This window comes from Ochlerotatus camptorhynchus, unplaced genomic scaffold (assembly GCF_037179485.1).
Source record: "Ochlerotatus camptorhynchus isolate MF236.1 unplaced genomic scaffold, CSIRO-AGI_Acam_v1.1 ptg000044l, whole genome shotgun sequence".
In the NCBI taxonomy this organism is placed as follows: domain Eukaryota; kingdom Metazoa; phylum Arthropoda; class Insecta; order Diptera; family Culicidae; genus Ochlerotatus; species Ochlerotatus camptorhynchus.
In genome coordinates this window covers 198,728-220,644 of record NW_027040535.1, presented here as the reverse complement: position 1 = coordinate 220,644, position 21,917 = coordinate 198,728, and the positions used below count along the sequence as shown (strand labels likewise).

Below are 21,917 nucleotides of genomic sequence, written 5' to 3'. Positions count from 1 at the left end.
CAAGCAAATTGAATCACGTACCCCATTCTAAAGCCCTCTAGTAAAAGTATGGACGACTGTCACCACAAAACTGAAAAAAGTTGTTCCAATCGAGCAAACCAGTGCATTTTGACGGTTCGATTGGAACTACTTTTGACAGACGTCCATACTTTTACTTAGAGGACTTTACCCCATTCAAGTCAAAATTCTAGTACTACACAATGTTTGTTGTGATTCGCTACACGAAACGAAAATCAATTATTGTATTCATGTGTTTCACTTATACATTTTTGCCAAAACATCAGCCTTATACATTCCATAATACAAACCACATAGGTTCTATAAGAATGCATAAAAGGTATATGTGACCGCTTATACATTTCATTTGACATATGATCTTCATTAACTTTTTGCAAGGCGTCTGCTTATTAGTTGACTTATACATTTTATGTATAATCAGCAATAGAAATTTGCCAAAAGGTATAAGGAGATTTCTATCCGTGTATGAAAGTTTAACAGATAAAATGAGGGGGTTCGTGGATTTTCCTATGTTTCGAGGGGTGAATCAATTAGCTTGGGACCGAAGAGAGTACCAGAGCTGAGCCAAAAAGTTGAGCACGTTTCTTCGGGACCTTCTGGTCTTAGAGTTACCTCTATGCTTCTGGTCTTAGAGTTACCTCTATGGTGATACCTCTGCTGGAGAAGATTTTATGTGAAAAATGGATAAAATTAGCTCAATGCATTTCGTGGCAATTCTGTAGTTCTAAAATAATCTGTGATTAATGATTGATTTCTATGTTTGGAGCATGCACAGTAAAAGCAACAATCAATACGAAACTATCGATTTGAAATTGGCTCACTACTTGACTAGCCTATTGGTCCCAAGCAAACGATTAACGTATCCCATTCTAGTTGGAATTCTACTACTACACTATGTTTGTTTTGATTCTCTATGAAAGTTTGACAGATAAAATGAGGGGTTCGTGGATTTTCCTATGTTTCGAGGGGTGCATCGACTAGCTTGGGACCGAAGAGAGTACCAGAGCTGAGCCAACAAATAAGGCACGTTTCTTCGGGACCTTCTCAACAATCAATACGAAACTAACGATTTAAAATTGGCTCACTACTTGACTAGCTTATTGGTCCCAAGCAAACGATTAACGTACTCCATTCTAGTCGAAATTCTAGTACTACTCAATGTTTGTTTTGATTTGCTATGAAAGTTTGACAGATAAAATGAGGGGTTATTGGTTTTTCCTATGTTTCGAGGGGTGAATCGTTTAGCTTGGGACCGAAGATAGTACCAGAGCTGAGCCAAAAAGTTGAGCACGTCTCTTCGGAACCTTTTAGTCAAATTTACGCCAACGCCACGCAAACGGATCTAATGTGGGTGGCCCTTTAGAGTTACCTCTATGATAATGCCAAATGTGGTTGAAACGAAAAAAAAAATCTCGGATCGAGATGCGCAATGCCACCCTAGATTTAGACCACATTCAGTCTATTAACTATATTCTCATTTCCGTTCAAATCGTATTTTTTTTTGTATGTAAAGTATGGTTCGAACGTAAACCAGAATATTGGTGTATATTTTTAATTCTTCAAAAGATTTGTCATTACGTAAATTAATATTCAAGAAATAAACTAACTGCAATGTAAATAACATGTTTTGATATTAATCGAGATTGTAAAGTGGAAAGAGAGAAGTTACACGCAGAGAATGAATGTACAAACATATCCAAAGTAAGCTTCTAATCAACGGAAAGAGAAAAGACCTGTCTGGAAATATCCTATATAAATAGGTTATCTAATGAAAGGACAATGGAATGTATATATGTCATTTTTATCTCTGACAACAATAAATATTTATGAACATTCTTTAATATTTCGTATCGAGTTTATCAATATTTACAACAAAAATAATGACTCATATACATCTATGAAAGTATTCCCCATCCGGGCAAGTATTCCAATCTGTAAGTCATCGATTCGCATAAAAGCAGGCATTCAAAATAGTTTGGGTTTGTTGCCATCAGCATAAAAACGGGCCGCATCCATCGCTAAACCTTCCCAAGTAATTCTAGAGCTTGGCTTAAGCCTCCAGGGCTATTTTCTTGCCAGACCGCTCCGAATCTAGAAGTCAAGAATGTTGTTAGGTAATAATAATACTTCATCAACGAATATATGATACCTTTCTCCTTCCGCCGCTTCTCGGGCGTCGGTTCATCCTCCGGCACAACGGGCAACCTTTCGCCAATATCCTCTTCCTCGGTAGTCTTCTCCTCGTCTTGGCCACCAACGAGCTGCTCCAACTCGGCCAGCACTTCATCTTCGTCCTCCTCGGTCAGTACACCGTTCAGCAGTGCGTCGATCTCCTGCTGCTTTTCGATGCTCTCTCTCGTTTCGTCCAGTATCTGTTCAACCTCTTCGATCGAGAGGATTTCGTTCACCTTCTTCAGTGCTTCGTTGCCGACCTTGAGGCCACTGATGACCTGCGCTTCCACCTGGGCAAATTCGATGTCGGACGCTAGTTTCTCTATCGTTTCAATCTGAGCGTCCGCGTTGGACAGGAGCTTTTCCTGGTACTTCTTCTTACGAAGCAGCGTTTTTGCTCGTCTAAGGTTTAAGATTTGAAATTTTGCCAGTTATTAAAACTGATGTACGAAACTCAAAAACTACTCACTCTTTTCGACCAGTCGCCAAACATTTTTTCGCTATCTCTCGATCTTTCCCCAACTGAAGTTCAATCCGTTTCTGGTACTGTTTCAATTTGTCTCTTTGTTGTTTAAGTTGCTATTGGGTGCGGATAAAAGCGAAATTTAATCGAACTTTTGATTTCTGCTTCGCGTCTACTTACCAGCACTGCTTTGTCGTGTTCAGTTACTCTGCTCACTTTAGCTTTACTGCTCGATTTACCGAACAAGTTTCCCATTGTATGCCTGATTTAATGATATGCTCTAGGGGATGTAACTAAAAATTACTAATTAAATTACTGATAAATCGCTTAATAAACGCAAAAAGTTGATTCCAAAATCAGCTGGCGATGAAGAGGGGATGAGTCAAGATGTTTTGGTGTTGTGACAATTTGCGTTTTTGTTGTTATCAAAGTTTTATTTTTGTTTATCTCCCCATGTGTACCATGTGGTAAATTTTAGTTGAGAAGGTACTAGAATATCGCGACCATCGATTGAAAAAGGTCTATCAGCTTTTGTTTACAAAACTATGTAAGCCCTTTCCATGCAAAGCATAGGCCGCCTACGCAAATCAACAGGATAATCGATTAGGAAAAATTTCCTCTACACGATGACGCCATTGATTTACGTGGGCGGTGGCCTTCGGTTTGCGAGGAAAGGGCTTACAAAGTGTTGTTTTCAAAAGCTGATAGGCTTTTTTCAATTGTTGATCGAGATATGTTTTCGATTTAATCGAGGATTTTAATCGCGCAGGAATACACTGTCCCGAAACATCATGTTATTACAGAGCAGTATATTGAATGAATATTTTATCTATTGTGGAAATCTAAGAGAAGAGGTGACAATACGGGGGCGAAAATGTACCACTTTTCTGTCAAACGTGAACCAGCTCCTGATTGGCCGATTTCATGTGCGTAAGATAGAGATAGATAAAGATAGAGATAGAAATAAAGGAGGAACAAGCCAATTGTCACCTCTTCCTCTTAGGTGGAAATTAAAGCTCTCGTCAGCTCCAATAGCTGTTGATCAGATGGCGTTCCTGCAACTTTTTGAAATGCAACATGTTCGCCCTTATAAAAAAAATTCACCATAAATGAAGAATAACCCAAATGATAGAACCATTCTATAAATCTCCGGAGAACTTCAAGGCCGTTTACATATTTTTCCGCCATTTTCCAATTATCTCGTGGCAGAGTTGATGATAGAAAAGTGACGCAGACCAAACTTGCTTCCAGCTTTCACTCACTTGCTATAGAAAAATGATTTTCGGAATTTTGGAATCATTAGATCAGTGCCATAACACTTCAAAGGGGTGTAATCATAGAGGTAACTCTAAGACTAGAAGGTTCCGAAATAACTTGCTCAACTTTTTGTCAACTTCGGTCCCAAGCTAATCGATTCACCCCTCGAAACATACTAATTTTATCTGTCAAACTTTCATAGCGAATCAAAACAAACGCTGTGTAGTAGTAGAATTTCGACTAGAATGGGGTACGTTAATCGTTTGCTTGGGACCAATAGGCTAGTCAAGTAGTGAGCCAATTTAAAATCGTTAGTTTCGTATTGATTGTTGGTGTAATTGCTTTAGCCGTCGCAAATAAAAGCTCACTCCTCAAATTTTAACAATGCTAGCTGGTAGAGGAAACATTCCTCTATCTATTGTTGTTGTTGCGAGAAATCGACGGCTAAAGCCATTGTTTACAAATGAAATTACGCCCCTTTGAAATGTTCGCACTGAGATGTTATATTGATATGTTGTACGAGGTTTACATTAGCTTTCAGATAGTCACAGATAGTTTCAGATAGTTGATTTTTATTCAAGGAAATTGAAATTGCCTGCTCCGGATTCATTCTATCGGAGCAGAAAATGGTTCCACACCGTTTCCCTAAACAATTCGTACTAACCTGAAGGCATTTTAGCCGGTTTTAAGTAACATTTTCTATGAGGTTACCCCCGAAATGACTTCCCTAATAAACAAATACCATAAACGAACTGTATCCCGGATAGGTAAACTATCCCACAAATGGTTTGGATGATACCCCGAACACGTCGTTAAGCTATCTTTTATGGTTATTTTTATTAGGGTGGCATTTTTTCCAAGTCCAGGATTTTGCTGACTGAGTGGCTTTTACTCAGTTTGACATTTCTCGTTTACTCAATTTTTGACAACTCGATACATCGGACGAAAGTGAGTACGATCGACTGATCATCTTGTATGAAAGTGGTTGCAAACGTAAACAAACGCTGTAGGTTTCTTATGGCTTGTTTACGTTTGGAACCAGTTATGCGAGGTAGGCGACGATTGTTCGTATTTGACAGCCACCTCCCCCCTTGGTTAAACCGTCTATATAGACCTTTTTGACGTTTAATCATCTTTCTCTATCTAGCACACATGGATGAATGGGTGGTTTGTTTTCCTACTAATCTGTGTCCCTCTTGCTCGCACTCGTTCGCTTTAAATCAGGCCAGTGACAAGGCCTATACCAACAGCAGTGTTTGACAGTAGGCAGCATGTCCCGGGCTCAAATAATTTATTTTGCTGTGCTGGGCCCGCTGTCACTGTATAACATGTTGCCTACGCGCCTGCTACTCGGCTGCTTTAAATGGTACAGTACACGGCGAATGGGAACTATACAAATTTGAGCGCAGTTCACTCATAATCGCCAAAAGTGCAGGAACTCAGCGATGAGTAAAATTTGTCTCATGTTTTCCCAGGTTTTTCCAGGGAAATTCCCGAATTTTATGATTGGATTCACTTAGTCTATTGGTACTTCTCCGAGACTGAATAAAATTTTCGTCAATTTCCTCATTTTCCGGCAGATTTTATAGGTTTTCCACACACCGAGGACAACATAGCTGTTTTGACATTAATTGAATGTATATTTGTATCCATTTTCATTGCAGGAGTTATTTTCAAAAATGGGGAAAAAGTACCCGCTTTTGGATTTTTTTTACAGTTTTGAATAATTTCAAAAAATGAGTACAAGATACTCATTTAATGAGTACTTTCAGGTGAGCGTGTAGAGGTAACTCTAAAGGCCCAAACTTAATGTGGGCGGAAGCGGAACGGAAACGGCAAGTTTGACAGTTGTCACAAATGACGTCAATATGCCTAACCGAAGTCGATTTGATTCTAACTTGTTTTCAATCCGACAAGTAGGCTTACTCAGATCGGGCTTTTCCGCTGCCGTTTCGCTTCCGCTGTCATTGGGCTTGGGCCTTAAGACAAGAAGGTCCCGAAATAACGTGCTCAACTTTTTGGCTCAGCTCTGGTACTCTCTTCGGTTCCAAGCTAATCGATTCACCCCATGAAACATACACACACAAAAAAACTCGTTGCTAAAATTAAAAAATCCATCGATATAATTAAAAGTTTGCGTTGGTTGTTTTTGGTAGAGAGTCGTTAGCTTTCAAACCGAAAGTCAGTTATTTGTCAAATCAAAAGTTGCTCCCTCGCTCCTATTAAAATTTGAAACTTTCGAATTGAATTGTACAACTGTCAAATGAAAACCATGACAATGTTAAAATTAAAAACGGATTAATTTTGCTTCAAAACAAACTTTTGCTTTGAACTTGTTATACGGCAATCGAATGTGGAGGAAGGCAGCTTCCACACCTGCGTAGGATATCGCACCCATTCAATTCAACACACATGGGCCGTGACCAACGGCTTTACTTCCCTTCCGAAGGGAAGCCGTGACCAGAGATTTTTATGCCTCAGAAAAATCCCACCGACCTCGGCTGGGATTGAACCCAGACCCATCGGGATGTTAGAAAGCAGTCACGCTTACCACTACACCACCGGCGCCGGCATTTTGAATCTGTTTGGACATATTTAAATATTACAGATATTGGGAGTACCAAAAACTTCAGGGATGGTGTTAGTACTTAAAAAAATTTAACTGCAAAACAGCCAATCAGCTAAAATCACGTTTATTCAGCTTTAAGCCTGGTAAATTGTATGTTTGGAAATGTAGTTATTCAGGGAAGCCTAGAGAACATTAGGAAAGTTTGAAGAGCTTCAAGGCAGTACCAATAACTTCAATGCTCCTGAAGAATTAGTTCTGATAAATTGAGGGCATTTTCATGAACTTCGAAAAAGGTCGAGAACTTCACAGGAAATCTTAAAACTGCATTTATGATATTGCTTTGACTTTAGGAAAATAACGGGAACCTTACAGAAGCTATGGTAATTTTAAAGAAATCCATAGAACACAAGTGAAATTTAATATGTATTTTTATAACTTCTGAAACTTCACAGTAGTTCAGAGAACTCCAGTTGAGTTTAGGAAAGTGCCGAGAATTTAGATGAAATAGCAAAAAACTCCAGAGAAGCTCAATGATCAGACACATTTTAGGCTATGTTTCATAAACTTCATGGCAGTTTCAAGTATTGCGAGAACTTCAGGTAAGATCATCGCAGTTCCATTTATTTCAAGAAAATAGAAATACATTTTAAGAAGCTCCCAGTTTTTCAGGAAGCCCAGAGAACTTCATAGAAGTGTAGAACACTTCAGAAAAAGTAATGGAATTTCACTAAAGATCAGAGAACTCCAAGGTAGTACAGTATCAAAAGTTCAGGAGAATCTCAAGGACCACAGGCAAGTTCTGAGAATATCAGGGACGATAAAAGAGGCTCAAAGCAATTCTATTAACTTCAGGCTAATTGCAAATATTTTTTAGGGAAGTTCTGACCTCGGTTCTGACTACTTCAGGATGTTCCTAGAATTCCAGAAAAACGGTGAGAACTTCAGGAAGGATCCATGCTACGATTGGCCACCAAATGACGACGGAGGACGTCTAGGTTTTGGTTTGTCTGTTTTTTATGTATGATTAAGAAGTTCGAGCACATTTTTTTCTTTTATAATTTCTAAACCGTCCTATTTCATGAAGTGTAATAAATCCAATTACACACCTAGATTTTTGCCGAGATGGGCAGCACCGAGCAGCTCGGCATTTTATTTTGCAAGATCTCAGTGAAAAACTTATGCAAAATTTACGTTTTTTAGTTGAATCTCGGCAAGTTTTTCACTAAGATCCAGCAAAATAAAATGGCAACCTGCTCGGTAGAGCCCATTTCTACAAAAAAATCTAAGTGTGTAGGTGAAACTTTGCTCATTCTGGAGCGTAAAAAGAATCACAATGTGATACGTTTATGTTCGGTTCGTTATGTAGATAAAATAAAAACTTTTCTCTGTTAATAGATTTATTTTTGATACATATACATGATATTTATGTCTGATATTAAAAATCATTTTCATAGTTGTTATTCAGTGATTTCTCGGTTTTGTAATCCCCAAAAATTACGTATGCCAAATTTATCACAGTCATTGCCAAGATAGATGAAATAAATGCAAAGATACGGAAAAAGAGACTAATTAAATTTATTTGAAAAGGAGGATGACAAAATCCGGAATTCACCGTTCTTATAATTCGATCTAACTCTAAGTAGATAGGATCATATGCAATCCTGTTAGAAATTGTGTTTGTGGAGTTACACATAGTTTTGTAGCATTCAAACGATTTATAATGTGGTGTTTAGAACTGTCGGGATCTGAGTTCTTATGGATATCCGATACGCACGTCAATACAACGGATCATTCACGAACATGGAATCCAACAGCTCGAGGCGCTTGACATTCGGAAAGTCGATAAAAGCAATTCCATCATTTGTGATGTTGAGACATTTGAAGGTCGGCTTTGTTTCCTTGACCGCTTCCCACTGCAATTCCTTTGTTCGTTCACAGTTTGGATCTCCATTGGTGGCAAAAGACGTAAACACGTCGACCATCGTCTGCAGAGCACGATACTCGAAACTGTCTTCAGCGGGAACACTTCCGGTGAAGTTGGAAAACAAGTAGGATATTTCGTCGGAATGTGCCGTTCCCCGATAGGTTGGATCGATCATCATTATGCGGTAGTGATTGAAGTGCTCCGAATCGACACAGAAACGGTAGACGAACGTACGGGCAGATGAGCCGTTGTTTGCTCGTGCTAAAATTGTTCGGTGCATTCCGTGCCAAAATCCAAGATCAGTCATCATATCAACATATCCACCGAAATTATCTATTGAAGGCTCGCTGTCCGGATAGTACATTTGCTTCAACTTTCCGGCAAATTCCATGCGCTGTTCCATTGTAATCTTCAACCTGGCTGGTACGGTTCCCACGAACAGATGGGGATTCTGCAGGGCTTCCGGGTGCAGTTTGATTTTTTGCATGATCAGCAAGCCTTCTTCTGATGTACCCCCGATCATTATATCGATCTCATTTCCCCATGCTTCACGATTCATTTGCAGTGGGTCTTTCTGTATCATACAGCCTTCAGTGATATAAGGTTCAATAGTCGGACCGAATGGCGTAAAAACACCGTCCCTAATATCTTCTGGTCCCATCAGTTTCTCCTGGTTGTTGATAATATCTTCCGGTGTGACCGTACGTAGGAAGCTCAGCGCTTCCGATTCCGCTCCTTTTCCATCCCACCCAAGGGCCTTGGCCAGTTTTTCTACCCAGTTACGCTGTGGAGACAGTCCCCAACTGCAGTAGGTGCTTCCGGACATAACGATCGCACGCTTGAACAATCCTCTGGAAGCTTCCGAAATTAGGTGATACTGCACTGAACATGCTCCAGCGCTATGCCCGAACAGAGTGACCGTTTCCGGATCACCTCCGAAGGCGGCAATGTTATCCTTCACCCATTTGAGGGCTAAGTTTTGATCCTTCAACCCGGCATTTCCGGGTACGCCGTCATCTGCGGATTGACAACACAGGAATCCTAACGCTCCCGTGCGGTAGTTGAAATTGACCAAGATGACGTCCTTTTGCAGTAGGAAGTCGGGCCCGTAAAGTTCGTTTCCGCTCGTGCCCTCGGTAAATCCACCACCGTAAATGTAGACCATCACGGGGAGGGGTTTTGAAGGGCTGGTCTGCTGAATACAAGCGTTGCTGTAATTAGCTGTAATGGCGAATAAATCGTACTGACTTACCGTCTTGGTAAACACATTGATCTTGAGACTATCCTCGCTACCGACGATCTGGTTGACGCGACGATCGAAATGGTAGCACGGAAGGCTCTGTTCCGTGCAGTCCAAGGGCTCGGCCCATTTTTCCGGGGCCACAGGAGGCTAAATGAAAGAAGAGTAAATTCAATTAAATTATGATTGCATTATGATTATAACTATGTTGAGTTTATTTATATCAAATTTAGAATAACTTTTGCAGTCCTACATATGGAAATGAACTGGTAATTACTTGTTGATGCCATTAGCAAGAGCACGTCACTATCGGTCGAGACCAGCTATGTTAGGTTATATAAGGACCAGGACGCCGGTGAAGGAAGCTCCGGTGTGTCCACATCGAACAGGTTTGCTGTTCTTCCCATCGATGAGCATACCCAGCCAGCTGCAAAAGGAAAGCGCAGCAAGAAGAGGAAGAAGAATCGGAGCCAGTCCGATTGCACGATTTCTCGCGGCGATGCTACTGCGACAAACGGTAGTGATGTCGGAGATTTCGGTGACGTTGCCGACACAAGCACGGCAAACGTAAAGCTACCTCCGTTGGTAGTAAAAAATGCCCATCTTAACGATCTCATCGCAGATCTGGCTTCGCTGGGCGTTAAAGCCGAATTCAAGTTGGGCAGAGTCGGCACCAAGGTTATGCTCCGCACGAAAGCGGAGTATGACTTGGTCGTTGCCCACCTGAGGACTACCAAGGTGGAATTTTTCACCCACGACATTCCCGGCGAGAAACCATTCAAGGTCGTCATCAGGGGTCTACCGAATTTTGACCCGAAGCTGATTGAAGCGGAAATCAAGAACCGCTACAAGCTGGCCCCAACTGCCGTCTTCCGGATGACAAGGAGGGACGAGAACGTCAAAAGGTATCCAGATTGTCTTTTCCTGGTGCATTTCCAGAAGGGAACGGTGACGCTCAATGCGTTGAAGGCTATCCGCTCCATCAATTCCATCATTGTCCGATGGGAGCCATACCGTGGCGGCCGTCACGACGTCACCCAGTGTCAACGTTGCCTGAATTTCGGGCACGGCACCCGAAACTGCTTCGTCAAGCCGCGCTGTGGAAAATGCGCCCAAAACCATATCTCCTCCGAGTGTGTTGTCGACGAGTCGGAAGCGGCCAAATGCGCCAACTGTAATGGCGCTCATCAAGGGTCCGACAAACAGTGCCCCAAACGCGAAGATTTCAAACGGATCCGAAAGCAGGCGTCCACAAGAAATCAACCAGGACGAAAGAAGGAAAATACGCCGGCATTCAGACTGGAGGATTTCCCGCCTCTTCCTGCTACGCAACACGGTCAAGCAAATCCACGGGTGCAATCCGGCCCCCGCCAAGAAACGTCTGGTGCCTCAGCTGGACAAAGCTCTCCATCCCCCCCTGGATTCTGGAGACAACCACCAGCACAAAACGCCAATCCCGATCTCTTCTCTGCGGATGAGCTGATGAAGATTTTCGTCGACATGACCAGCGCTCTTCGCCAGTGCCGCAGCAAGCCCGAACAGATCCAAGTGCTCGGTAAGTTTATTATTCAGTATGGTGTCTAAACCGATAACTGTCGTCACATGGAACGCATGCGCTGTAAGAGCAAAAAGACTCGAGCTTGCTGACTTCCTCCGCAAGCATAGTATCGACGTGGGCCTCCTAACAGAGACCCATCTTAAATCCGGTGACAGCTTTTGGTTGCCTGATCACCACATTATCCGGCTTGATCGTATTGACTCCAGGGGGGGTGGTGTTGCGATCATCATCAAGAAAGGAATCAAGTTCTGCACGCTGCCGAATATTCGCACTTCTATCATCGAGGCCCTTAGTGTCGAGGTGGAATCACCAACCGGAAACGTCCGGTTCGTCGCCGTATACTGCCCTCGTCAGTGTGCTGCCAGTAATGGATTAGGCATCCAATTCAAGCATGATCTGACCACCATCACTCGCACGAGCTCACGATTCGTCATTGGGGGCGATTTAAATGCCCGCCACGAAGCATGGCGGAACTATCAGCGGAATCAGAACGGACGTCTGCTCTTCGACCACTCGCAGCATGGGCTGTATACAGTGAAATTCCCTGATGAACCGACATTCATCTCTCCGGCGGGAAACCCTTCCACGTTGGACTTTTTTCTATCGAACATTGGACTATCCAAACCGATGGCGATCAACGATCTCAGTTCCGACCATCAACCGGTGGTGGCTGAAGTCGGCACCCACGTGGAACCTGCTCAAAGCCTGCGCAAAGACTACCATCATGTCAACTGGGTGCAGTTTGGGCATGTGGTCGACAGAAACATCGATGAAAATCCGCCACTTGACACCGTAGAGGACATCGACCGGGCACTGGAAGGGCTCCACCAGGCCATATCCGTGGCTGACGAGACGTGTGTTCGACAAGTTCCTGTGAGGGGTAAGTTTGTTTCCATTGATTCCCACACCCAATTACTGATTCGCTTGAGAAATGTGCGTAGACGCCAGTTTCAGAGGACTGGAGATCTAGCGAGGAAACGTGAAATGGCCGATCTGAACAGGCAGATTGCTTCCAGAATGGACTCACTCCGAAATGAAAGTTTCGGGCGTGTTGTCCAGAATCTGGATGACCGCTCTCGTCCATTCTGGAAGGTAGCCAAGGTGCTGAAAACTCATCCCAAACCCGTTCCACCTCTCAGAGTCGAAAATGATGACGATCGGCTTTTAATCACCCCACAGGAGAAAGCAAATGCGATCGGCGAGCATGTCGCTTCATCGCATTTGCTTGGCTCGTCTATCCAAAGTCCGCTCGAAGATCAGGTTGCGCAATGCGTTCAAAACCTAGATGCCTCCCCTTGTGTCGTGCCTCCGGTGGATATGATTACAGTACAACAAATTTGCTCAGCGCTGAAATGCACCAAGAACATGAAGGCCCCCGGGTTTGACGGTATATTCAACTTGATCTTGGAGAGACTCAGCATGAAAGTGCAGTCTCTTCTAACCGCTATCTTCAACAGATGTTTGGAACTGCACTACTTTCCAAACAGCTGGAAAGTAGCAAAAATCATACCAATCCGCAAACCCGGTAAGGATCCAACATTGTCTTCAAGCTACAGACCAATCAGCCTCCTTTCAGCGCTGAGCAAATTGTTCGAGAAACTCATTCTCAATCGTTTGCTCAAGTTTGTGGAGGAAAGCAACATTCTCCTTCCGGAACAGTTTGGATTCAGAAAGGGGCACTCCACCAATCACCAGCTAGTACGGGTGATGAATAACATCCGAAGTAACAAAGCTGTATCCAAGTCCACAGCCATGGCCTTGTTAGACGTTGAAAAGGCGTTTGACAATGTTTGGCATGACGGACTTGTGTACAAGCTTTGTAACTTCAACTTCCCATTACATCTGGTTAAAATCACCCGAAACTACCTTCAGCAAAGGTCGTTTAAGGTATCGTTGAATGGTTGTCTTTCAGACACGTTTTCCATCCCAGCAGGAGTCCCGCAAGGCAGTCTGCTGGGCCCCTTGCTTTACAGCATTTACACTTCCGACATTCCTCCCCTCGGTGACGGTTGCGTGTTTTTCCTGTTCGCAGATGATACCGCAATAGCCGTCAAAGGAAGGATGCCTCGCGAAATAACGAACAAACTTCAACGATGTCTTAACGCCTTTGCTGATTATGCCACCACGTGGAAAATCAAAATCAATGCCTCCAAAACACAAGCGATCATGTTCCTCCATCGGCAATCGCCCAAACTGAAACCGGCTCCATCTTGTACTGTAATCATGGATGGCACAAGGGTTGAGTGGTCCGCCGAAGTAACCTATCTCGGGATGTTGTTTGATGAAAAGCTCCTCTTCCGTTCGCATGTAGAGAAAACAGTAGTCAAGTGTTCTGCCTTGGTTAGGTGTCTGTATCCGCTGATTTGCCGCAGATCTCGCCTCTCAAGGGTAAACAAACTGGCCGTCTACAAACAAATCATAGCACCTGCGATCCTCTACGCAGCTCCGGTGTGGGAATCATGTGCACAGACTCACAGGAACAAAATTCAGGTCGCACAAAATAGAGTGCTGAGGATGGTTCTTGATCGTCCTTTCGACACTAGAATAACAAATTTACACGAAGAGGCAGAAATTGCCAAAATAGATTCAAGAATTAACGAAATTAAGACTAAATTTGCAGAAAAATGTAATTTATCAGAACATGCTTTGATAAGCAACTTGTATATAGTAGGTTAGGTGCATATAGTAGTTGTAGGTTAGTTGTAGTTGTAAATAGTAGTTATAAGTAGTCTTCTTTTTCCAATTCAAATCAAACCAATCCCACCAAGGTGGCCATACTTTAAAATAGGCCTGATAGGACTAGTAACTGTAAATAATAATTAAAATCTCAAATGAACTAAAGTTGAAAAGACGCATCTGTGTCACTTGAAAAAGTTGGCCGCCCCACGATTGTAATATCTTCAAAATGCTGATTAGACCAGTAGTCATATACGACCACGATGCCTGGATTATCCTCATGAAGGTCCAACCGATGGTGTTTTTGAACAGATGGTGATGCGTACCATCCACTTAGGTTGGACGACAACTCGGCGAAAATGGTTCTTCTCGTGTACGAATTATGTATAGAACTATTTTCTATTCAGCTTTGTATCAAATTAGTGAATTTAACGGACGATCTCAATCATTTCAAGATTTTGCGACCGTACTGAACAAATTCTATACTACATAAGCTCAAAAGCGTTTGACAAGCTCTACCGAATTGCGTATCACTTATGCGTTAGCTCCGTAGACGTAGGCGCGTTGAATCCGACAGCCGCCAGGGATGATCATCGATTGCTCACGATTCCCAACACACTCACACAAACTAACTGAACAATCTGAAAAGAGTAATCTTCCGGATATAGTAACTAAAGTGGAATAATTTTTATTAAATTTCCAGAATTTTTTTGCTGTCCTCCGAATATCTCAAAGCCCTTGAAATAAAATAAAAATCTAATATAGTTGAAGAAAGAACCCTGAGCGTCAACAAAAATTACTGGATTATTGCGAAATTAGCTAAATTTCTCGAAAGTTCGCTGATTTTCAACAATGTTTGAAGAAGTTTTACAAAGTTCTCTGAACTTGTACAACATTTGCTGAAGTTATACAATATTCTCTGAAGTTTTATGAAGTTTTCGGAGCTCCTACAAAGTTTGCTGAGTTTCAATACAATTTGTTGCACTTCAAGAAAGTTTACTACACAGTTCAAGTTTTCGAAATTTCTACTATGTTTCTTGAATATCTATGAAGTTCCTTGAAATTCCACAACGTTCTTTTTACATTCAAGACATTCTCAGAGCTTCTACGAAGTTCTTAGAAATAAAATAATGTTCACTTAACTTTTACGAACTGCTCTTGAGTTCAAAGAAGGTCCCTGAATTTCTGGAAAGACTCTGTTTTATAAATATGAAATATTAAACATGAACACCTTCTCTCGCCCGAAAATTTTAAAAGTAGCGGTGACGACATGTAAAGACATCTTGCCGATATCGTTGAAGATGTCTTCTAAATGTACCAAGCATTCCTAGCCTGAATAACTTCCGCTTTACGTCAGAGTAAACAGGTATAATAGTGAGAGTTTGATGTGCTAACTCTTTCTCTTTAAGGTGAAAGTTAATGCTTTTCCGTTGATACTGAATCCACATCCGTTCGAATTACACTCAATTTCAAAATGCTTCAATACCAACAAGCATTGCAAATTAGGAAAATGAGAAGCATCGAAACCGTATTCGCAAACACAATATTCTTATATAATTATAATAATTCTACTACTGAAATGACAACTTCAATTCAAAGATTCCATGTTCAGGGCAGTCCAACTAATGCTCAGGGAAGTCTTGCCGTAGTTCAGGGAAGGCTTGCCGAACTTTAGCGAAGTCCTGATGAAGATCAGGGAAGCTCTGCCAGTAGTCCTGTTGATGTTCAGGAAAGTCCTTCCGAAGTTCAGGGAAGTCTTGCCGAAGTTCAGGGAAGTCCTGCTGAAGTTTAGGGAAGTCTTGCCGAAGTTCAAGGAAGTCCTGCTGAAGTTCAGGGAACTCCTGCCGAAGTGATTTATTAGATTTTTCGGCTGGTACGTATGGAGATTTCTTTTATATGGCTTTCTCAGTCTAGGGTAATCCAAACAGGGAAATGCAAAACTGACTGTTTGGATTACACTAGATTGAGAAAGCCATTTAAAGGAATTCTCCTGTCGAAGTTGAGAGAACTCCTGCCGAAGTTCAGAGAAGTTCTACCGAAGTTCAGGGAAATCTTGCCGAAGTTCAGGGAACTCCTGCTGAAGTTCAGTGAAGTCCTGCCGAAGTTCAGTTCATTTCAATTCTTGGAAATCAGGGAAGTCGTGACGGGTCCTCCCTTAGCTCAGTCGGTAAAGGCGCAGCTACAAAGCAAGACCATGCTGGAGGTGGCTGGGTTCAATTTCCGGTTCGGTCTAGGAATTTTTCGGATTGGAAAATTTCTCGACTTCCCTGGGCATAGAAGCATGATTGGACTAGCCACACAATTATACCAATGCAAAAATGGTACAGGCATCGAAAGCTCTCAATTAATAACTGTGGAAGTGCATCTAGAACACTAAGTTGAGAGCACGCAATAAGCTAATATGCGATATGCAAAAAGCTTGAAATGCGAAGAAGAAGAAGAAGTGATGAAGTTCAGGGAACTCATGCCGAATTTCAGGGAAGGCCTGCTGATCCTCCGGGAAGTCTTGCCGTAGTTCAGGGAAGGCCTGTCAAAGTTCAGGGAACTCCTGCTGAAGTTCAGTGAAGTCCTGCCGAAGTTCAGAGAAGTTATGCCGAAGTTCAGGGAAGTCCTGCTGAAGTTCAGGGAAGGCCTGCCGAACTTCAGCGAAGTTCTGCCGAAGTTCAGGAAAGTCCTTCCAAAGTTCAGGGAAGTCTTGCCGAAGTTCAGGGAAGTCCTGCTGAAGTTCAGGGAAATCCTGCCGAAGTTCAGGGAACTCCTGCCGAAGTGATTTACTAGATTTTTTGACTGGTACGTATGCAGATTTCTTTTATATGGATTTCTCAGTCTAGGGTAATCCAAACAGGGAAATGCAAAACTGACTGTTTGGATTACTCTAGATTGAGAAAGCCATATAAAAGAAATCTCCTGTCAAAGTTTAGAGAACTCCTGCCGAAGTTCAGAGAACTTCTTCCGAAGTTTAGAGAACTCTTGCCGAAGTTCAGAGAAGTTCTACTGAAGTTCAGGGAAGTTTTACCAAAGTTCAGGGAACGCCTGCTGTAGTTCAGTGAAGTCCTGCCGAAGTTCAGAGAAGTTCTGCCAAAGTTCAGGCAAGGGCTGCTGAAGTTCAGGGAAGTCCTTTTTATTTCAATTCTTGGAAATCAGGGTAGTCGTGATGAAGTTCAGGGAACTCATGCCGAAGTTCAGGGAAGGCCTGCCGAACCTCCGGGAAATCCTGTCGTAGTTCAGGGAAGGCCTGTAAAAGTTTAGGGAACTCCTGCTGAAGTTCAGTGAAGTCCTGCCAAAGTTCAGAGAAGTTCTGCCGAAGTTCAGGGAAGTTCTGCCAAAGTTCATGGAATTATCTAATTATCTTAAAAAATACCAAGATATATCAGAATACCTTCATCAAAAAGGCTGAAATTTTTAAAAAAATATACGAAATAAATACTAGTGTAATTGATCAGCAAAGTTAGCGAAAGTGGATTGTGGTCCTAAAATTGAACTTAAAAAATGGTTTTCGGAAAATTTAAACAATAAATCAATCTTGTTAAAATTGCTAGAGATAGCGATTATTGTTTTTTAATTTTGCACGGAAGAGTTTTTTTCGATTGCGCGCTGCGTTGTTTTGTAAAAAATCGATGAAGTGAGTCATTCTAATCCGATCCACTTTCACCTTAATGGGCTGTTTACACTTATGCTATTTCACTAGCGCTAATGAGCCAGCTGCTAGCAAAAAAAGCTCACCAGCATAATGTAAACAGGGCATCAGCGTCTACTAGCATGAGATTCCAGGAGCAACTGAAATTCATGCTAGTTGGCTAGTACACTAGCGCTAGCAAATCCACACAGATGTAAACACCCCATAGGATACCCTTATGGAATGTGATGAGGGCATCGTAAAAGAGAAAGAACGATGAGGAGAGTTCGCCACCCAAACAAAAATTCTGAGTACGGCTTGGCTTATATGTTAGGTTAACCTAACCTACTTTATTAAAGAGACTTTCAGCCATTGGCTAGTTCGTCTTTGGGGATCTCCGAAAGGGGCCTCCGGGAAGGAGGATGGGGCCCCGGAAGGGGGTCCCCTTAATACAGAGTTGTTAAAAACAGAGTGTTGTATGCTGTTCAGTTTGCTGTCAGGGAGTGTCAATGGTTGTTTCTGGTTGTGCAGTAGGTCTGTTGGGATTAGTAGTCCGGGTTTCCGGGTGCCCATGGGTCTTGGTGGTATCATTGGTCAGCCGGCCCTAAAGTAATCCAGAGCGGATGATCGGTCCATGATGAAGAGGAGGGTGCCACCGGTAGCAGGCTTCAGTGAGGGGTCCGCTACCGGCAGCGAGCCTCGAAATGGTAGTTACAAAACTAGGTGGAAGAGCACTGCCTCTTTAAGAAAACCTTGTAGAGCAGCGGTCCGGCTTGCGTCATTGCTGAGCGCGTCTTTTACACTGCTTGGAATCCCGTACAGCTTTCTTGCTCCCTGGTATTGTAGGCAGTGACATAGGAAATGCTAAACAGAGTGATGAATGCGGCATAGGGAGCAGGTCTTGTGGAAATCACCGTTTCCACTGAGATTGTGGGAAAGGCGAGTGTGGCCAGAACTTAGACGGGAGAGAACAATTTTGGAGCGATGGTCTACTGGATCCTCCCATTTGCCCGTTTCCTCCAGCTTATAGGGTAGAGTGCTACTTCATCGTAATCGCCTATTTCCGTTCTATTGATCAGAAAAGATCAATAATATCAATGATGTCACCGTGCACAAATCAATAATAGGTTTGTTCCGATGCGCTAATTCATTAGCTACAACATAAATCATATTAGAGCGCATTGTATGAATATTTATGCTCATTGTTCTCAAAACAAAAGAAGCGCTCCTAGCGAATCCCCTTTTTCTACGTTTATCCGTAGGACGAAAAAAAAATCTAAAGGCGTTTCAATGCGTTAGGACGGAATTGAAACTCGTAGAACGAATTTAGAATCAAGAAGTAGTATTAGATTTTAAACAATATCTCAACGATTTGTGACTCTGTATCAAATCCAACGGTACGTATGGAAAGGTGAATAAATTCAGAAGTCATCTTTGACACAAATATTCCATTTTTTGTTTAAACTCGTTCAGAAAAGAGAGATAAAGCGCGGGTTGTACTTAGTTGGACGGAAATTGGATCAAAAACCCTATGTAAATTTTTATTGTATTTAGTTTGAATCGGAGTCGGAGTTGAGGAGTTGAAGTTGGAGTCGCTCGATTTAGTCCCGACTACACAGCTTGCTAGGTAGTTTCCAGAACTTCTTCGAAGTTTTCTAAAGTTGTACAAAGTTTCCTGAAGATTTATGAAGTTCCTTGAAATTATACAACGTCCCATGAACTTAAACGAAGTTCCTCAAACTTCTATGAAGTTTTTTTTTAAATGAAATGAAGTTTTCTTAACTTCTATGAATTGCCTTTGGCTTCCAAGAAGGACCCTGAACTTCTGTGATTCAATAGACTCGGCTAATCTCTTAAATATATCAAGTAAATATTACAATGTCTTCCCCTCGCAATAACGTGACACAAAATTCACGGAATTACACCTTTGGTAACAAGATTCATGTCATTAACAAAAAATGAATGAGCTTTTGACGAAGGGATTTTTGAGAATCAATTCTTCCAGTGGCGTTGTCAAAAATAATTTTATCAAAATCGCGTGGAGTTTTCCAATGACAATGACAAATCTGACAGCAAGTCCAATCAAGCTCTATGCCCAGGGAAGCCAACAAAATTTCCAACCCGAACAATTCCTAGACCGGACCAAGAATCGATCCCAGCCACATCCAGTATGGTCTTGCTTTATAGCTGCGCCTTTGCCGACTGAGTTAAAGGAGGCCCCTGAAGATGGTATTAAAATATATTGCCTCGATGCACACTTTACACTCATTATCAAGTAGTAAAATTGTGGTCACGTTAGTGGTTTTATCACAATCGCCTTGCCACTAATGCAACAATAAATAATGATTATTGCGAACTTTTGCTCATGGCACTTTATGAATTTCCATTTAATTCCACTACCTTATTTGCTTATCCTTGACAGATACGCGTATTTCGTCTACAATGTGCAGACTTCTTCAGTGTCTTGTACTAATACTCGACTTTATGAACGCTGCTCCATTTAATGGATTTTGAACTATCTTTCTATTTCTCTCCCACATTGACATCTTTTTATACCAAATGGTATATACTTTCACGCATGCCAAAGAGGATTTACTTGACTGACTAAATCATTACATTATACAATGTCAAACCAAATTCGTTGCCTGCGCCTGTTGCCTTTGTAAGAGCAACATCCAATCTCAATTGATTGCAGCATACACATATGTTTGATGACGCATTCTCTGAACTTTGGAGCCGGTAGTGTTACTTACCCTGAATCTTAACTCTCCGACCGGAGCCCGTGCATACGGAATCCCTTGGAAACTTAGATATTCCTGTCCCAGTAGAGACTTCTTCGTCGTTCCCCTCACCGGTCCATATTTGGTATCAATGATAAGATTATGCAAACTCATGGTCTTTGATTCAACTTTTGTTTTGATAGGTATTAACACTCTGCTAATTTTTATTTGCCACCACACTCTTGTGCATCTACGGAGCAAAAGACACTTAATCGCTCTGCGATTCACTCACTACTGACGATCGGCTCAGTCGACTTGTTGCGGTTTAAGTGTGGATTGAATGGGGTGTCGTGCGTTGGTTTGTTCTGGTATTTGCTATTATTTGCGAATGAAACCGTTGTGGTGGAAATGATGGGAGTTGATCACTTCTCTCAGAGAGAATAATGTATATAGCGCTAGCTTTTTATCAGTTCATCGCGTTCACCGTATGAGGTTTGGGGTCATGCAATGATTCCGTAAAGCACTTTTTTGTGATTTTCAAAACTCGCACCCCCCCCCCCTTAAGTTAACGTTATCATGTTTGAATCTACAATGCGCCATAGGTTAGAGATTATTAGGCAGTTTCATTATTTTCAGGGATATGTCGAGTACTTTAAGGAATATCAGAGAACTTTATACCAGCTTCATTAATTAATTGCAGGTTCTTTCATGAAGTTTCAAACAATTATAGATGATTCCGAGAATTTCAAGAATGTTCCAAAAATTTCTGGAAAATGACGGGATCTTCAGGGAACTTCTATGAATATCAGAAAAAATTATGGAACGTTAGAGAAGTTCAAATTTTTTGAAAAACTAAAGAACTTTAAGAATTATCGGAATTTTCAGACAAATCATGAGAAGTTCAGGAAAGTTAAAAGATTTTAAGGGAATTTCAATTTAATTCCTGGAAAATTGCGAGAACTTTTAACAAGAAGGCGTAGTCCATTGTCTGAAACTTCGGACATTCCAAGACTAACATTTGAAAAGGGCGTAACTCCAAAATGACCTTATCGATAAAATCGCTTCCAAATTTGATGATCTAAAAATTAATCCTATTTCACGATTTTCCATTTTCTGGACGATTTTATAAGCTTGACATATAGTTAATAGTGTAATCTATCATCATGCATCACTAAAAACTAAAAAAAAGTTTTCTTTGTCGTGAAATTGAGAATAAAACATCAGAAGCCCTGATAATTTCTTACATTTTGTTACCCCCCGGATCTTCCACCCTTTCAACCGCTAGCACTGGTGATCCTCGGGATTTTTTGTTTGTTGTGCCGCCTTGATTCTTCGTTCGCAAATTTTGTGAGATTGGAATTTTTTGGTCTTCTTTTTGTTCGTTGTTTACAAGTGAAATATCAATCGGATGCATTTCAAATTAATCGGGCGTGACTAGATACTACAGAATCAGTACGTTTGGCATATTAAAACAATATGATTCGTAGTTCTGGTGCAAGGCGTAACAACCAGATGCATCATAGAGTTGAAATTTGGAAATACGCCATGTAAGAAGAAACGTTTTTATCGATTAGTTTGTGAACGGTTCTCTCTATATGTGGCAAAATATGGTTTGTTTACATTTAGGAGTTACGCCCTTTTCAAATGTTAGTCTAGATTACACATCGTAGCGTTTTGATTAACCGGTTATTGCGAGCTGATTGC

General features: G+C 41.7%; 2 protein-coding genes across 2 annotated transcripts; both read right to left on the bottom strand.

The window, feature by feature from the left end:
* Window positions 1-2,002: 2,002 nt before the first annotated feature.
* On the bottom strand, window positions 2,003-3,028 carry LOC135714347 (charged multivesicular body protein 6-like). Its single transcript, XM_065237692.1, has 4 exons — window positions 2,834-3,028; window positions 2,660-2,769; window positions 2,168-2,592; window positions 2,003-2,109 (listed from the first exon to the last, which is right to left on the bottom strand). Exons 1-4 carry the CDS (start codon window positions 2,906-2,908, stop codon window positions 2,069-2,071), a joined length of 651 nt encoding a protein of 216 aa, XP_065093764.1. The 5' UTR covers window positions 2,909-3,028; the 3' UTR covers window positions 2,003-2,068.
* Window positions 3,029-8,219: 5,191 nt separating this feature from the next.
* On the bottom strand, window positions 8,220-20,495 carry LOC135714446 (esterase B1-like). The gene is made up of 3 exons (XM_065237830.1): window positions 20,247-20,495; window positions 9,656-9,793; window positions 8,220-9,595 (listed from the first exon to the last, which is right to left on the bottom strand). Exons 1-3 carry the CDS (start codon window positions 20,385-20,387, stop codon window positions 8,255-8,257), a joined length of 1,620 nt encoding a protein of 539 aa, XP_065093902.1. The 5' UTR covers window positions 20,388-20,495; the 3' UTR covers window positions 8,220-8,254.
* Between the last annotated feature and the right edge of the window lie 1,422 nt (window positions 20,496-21,917).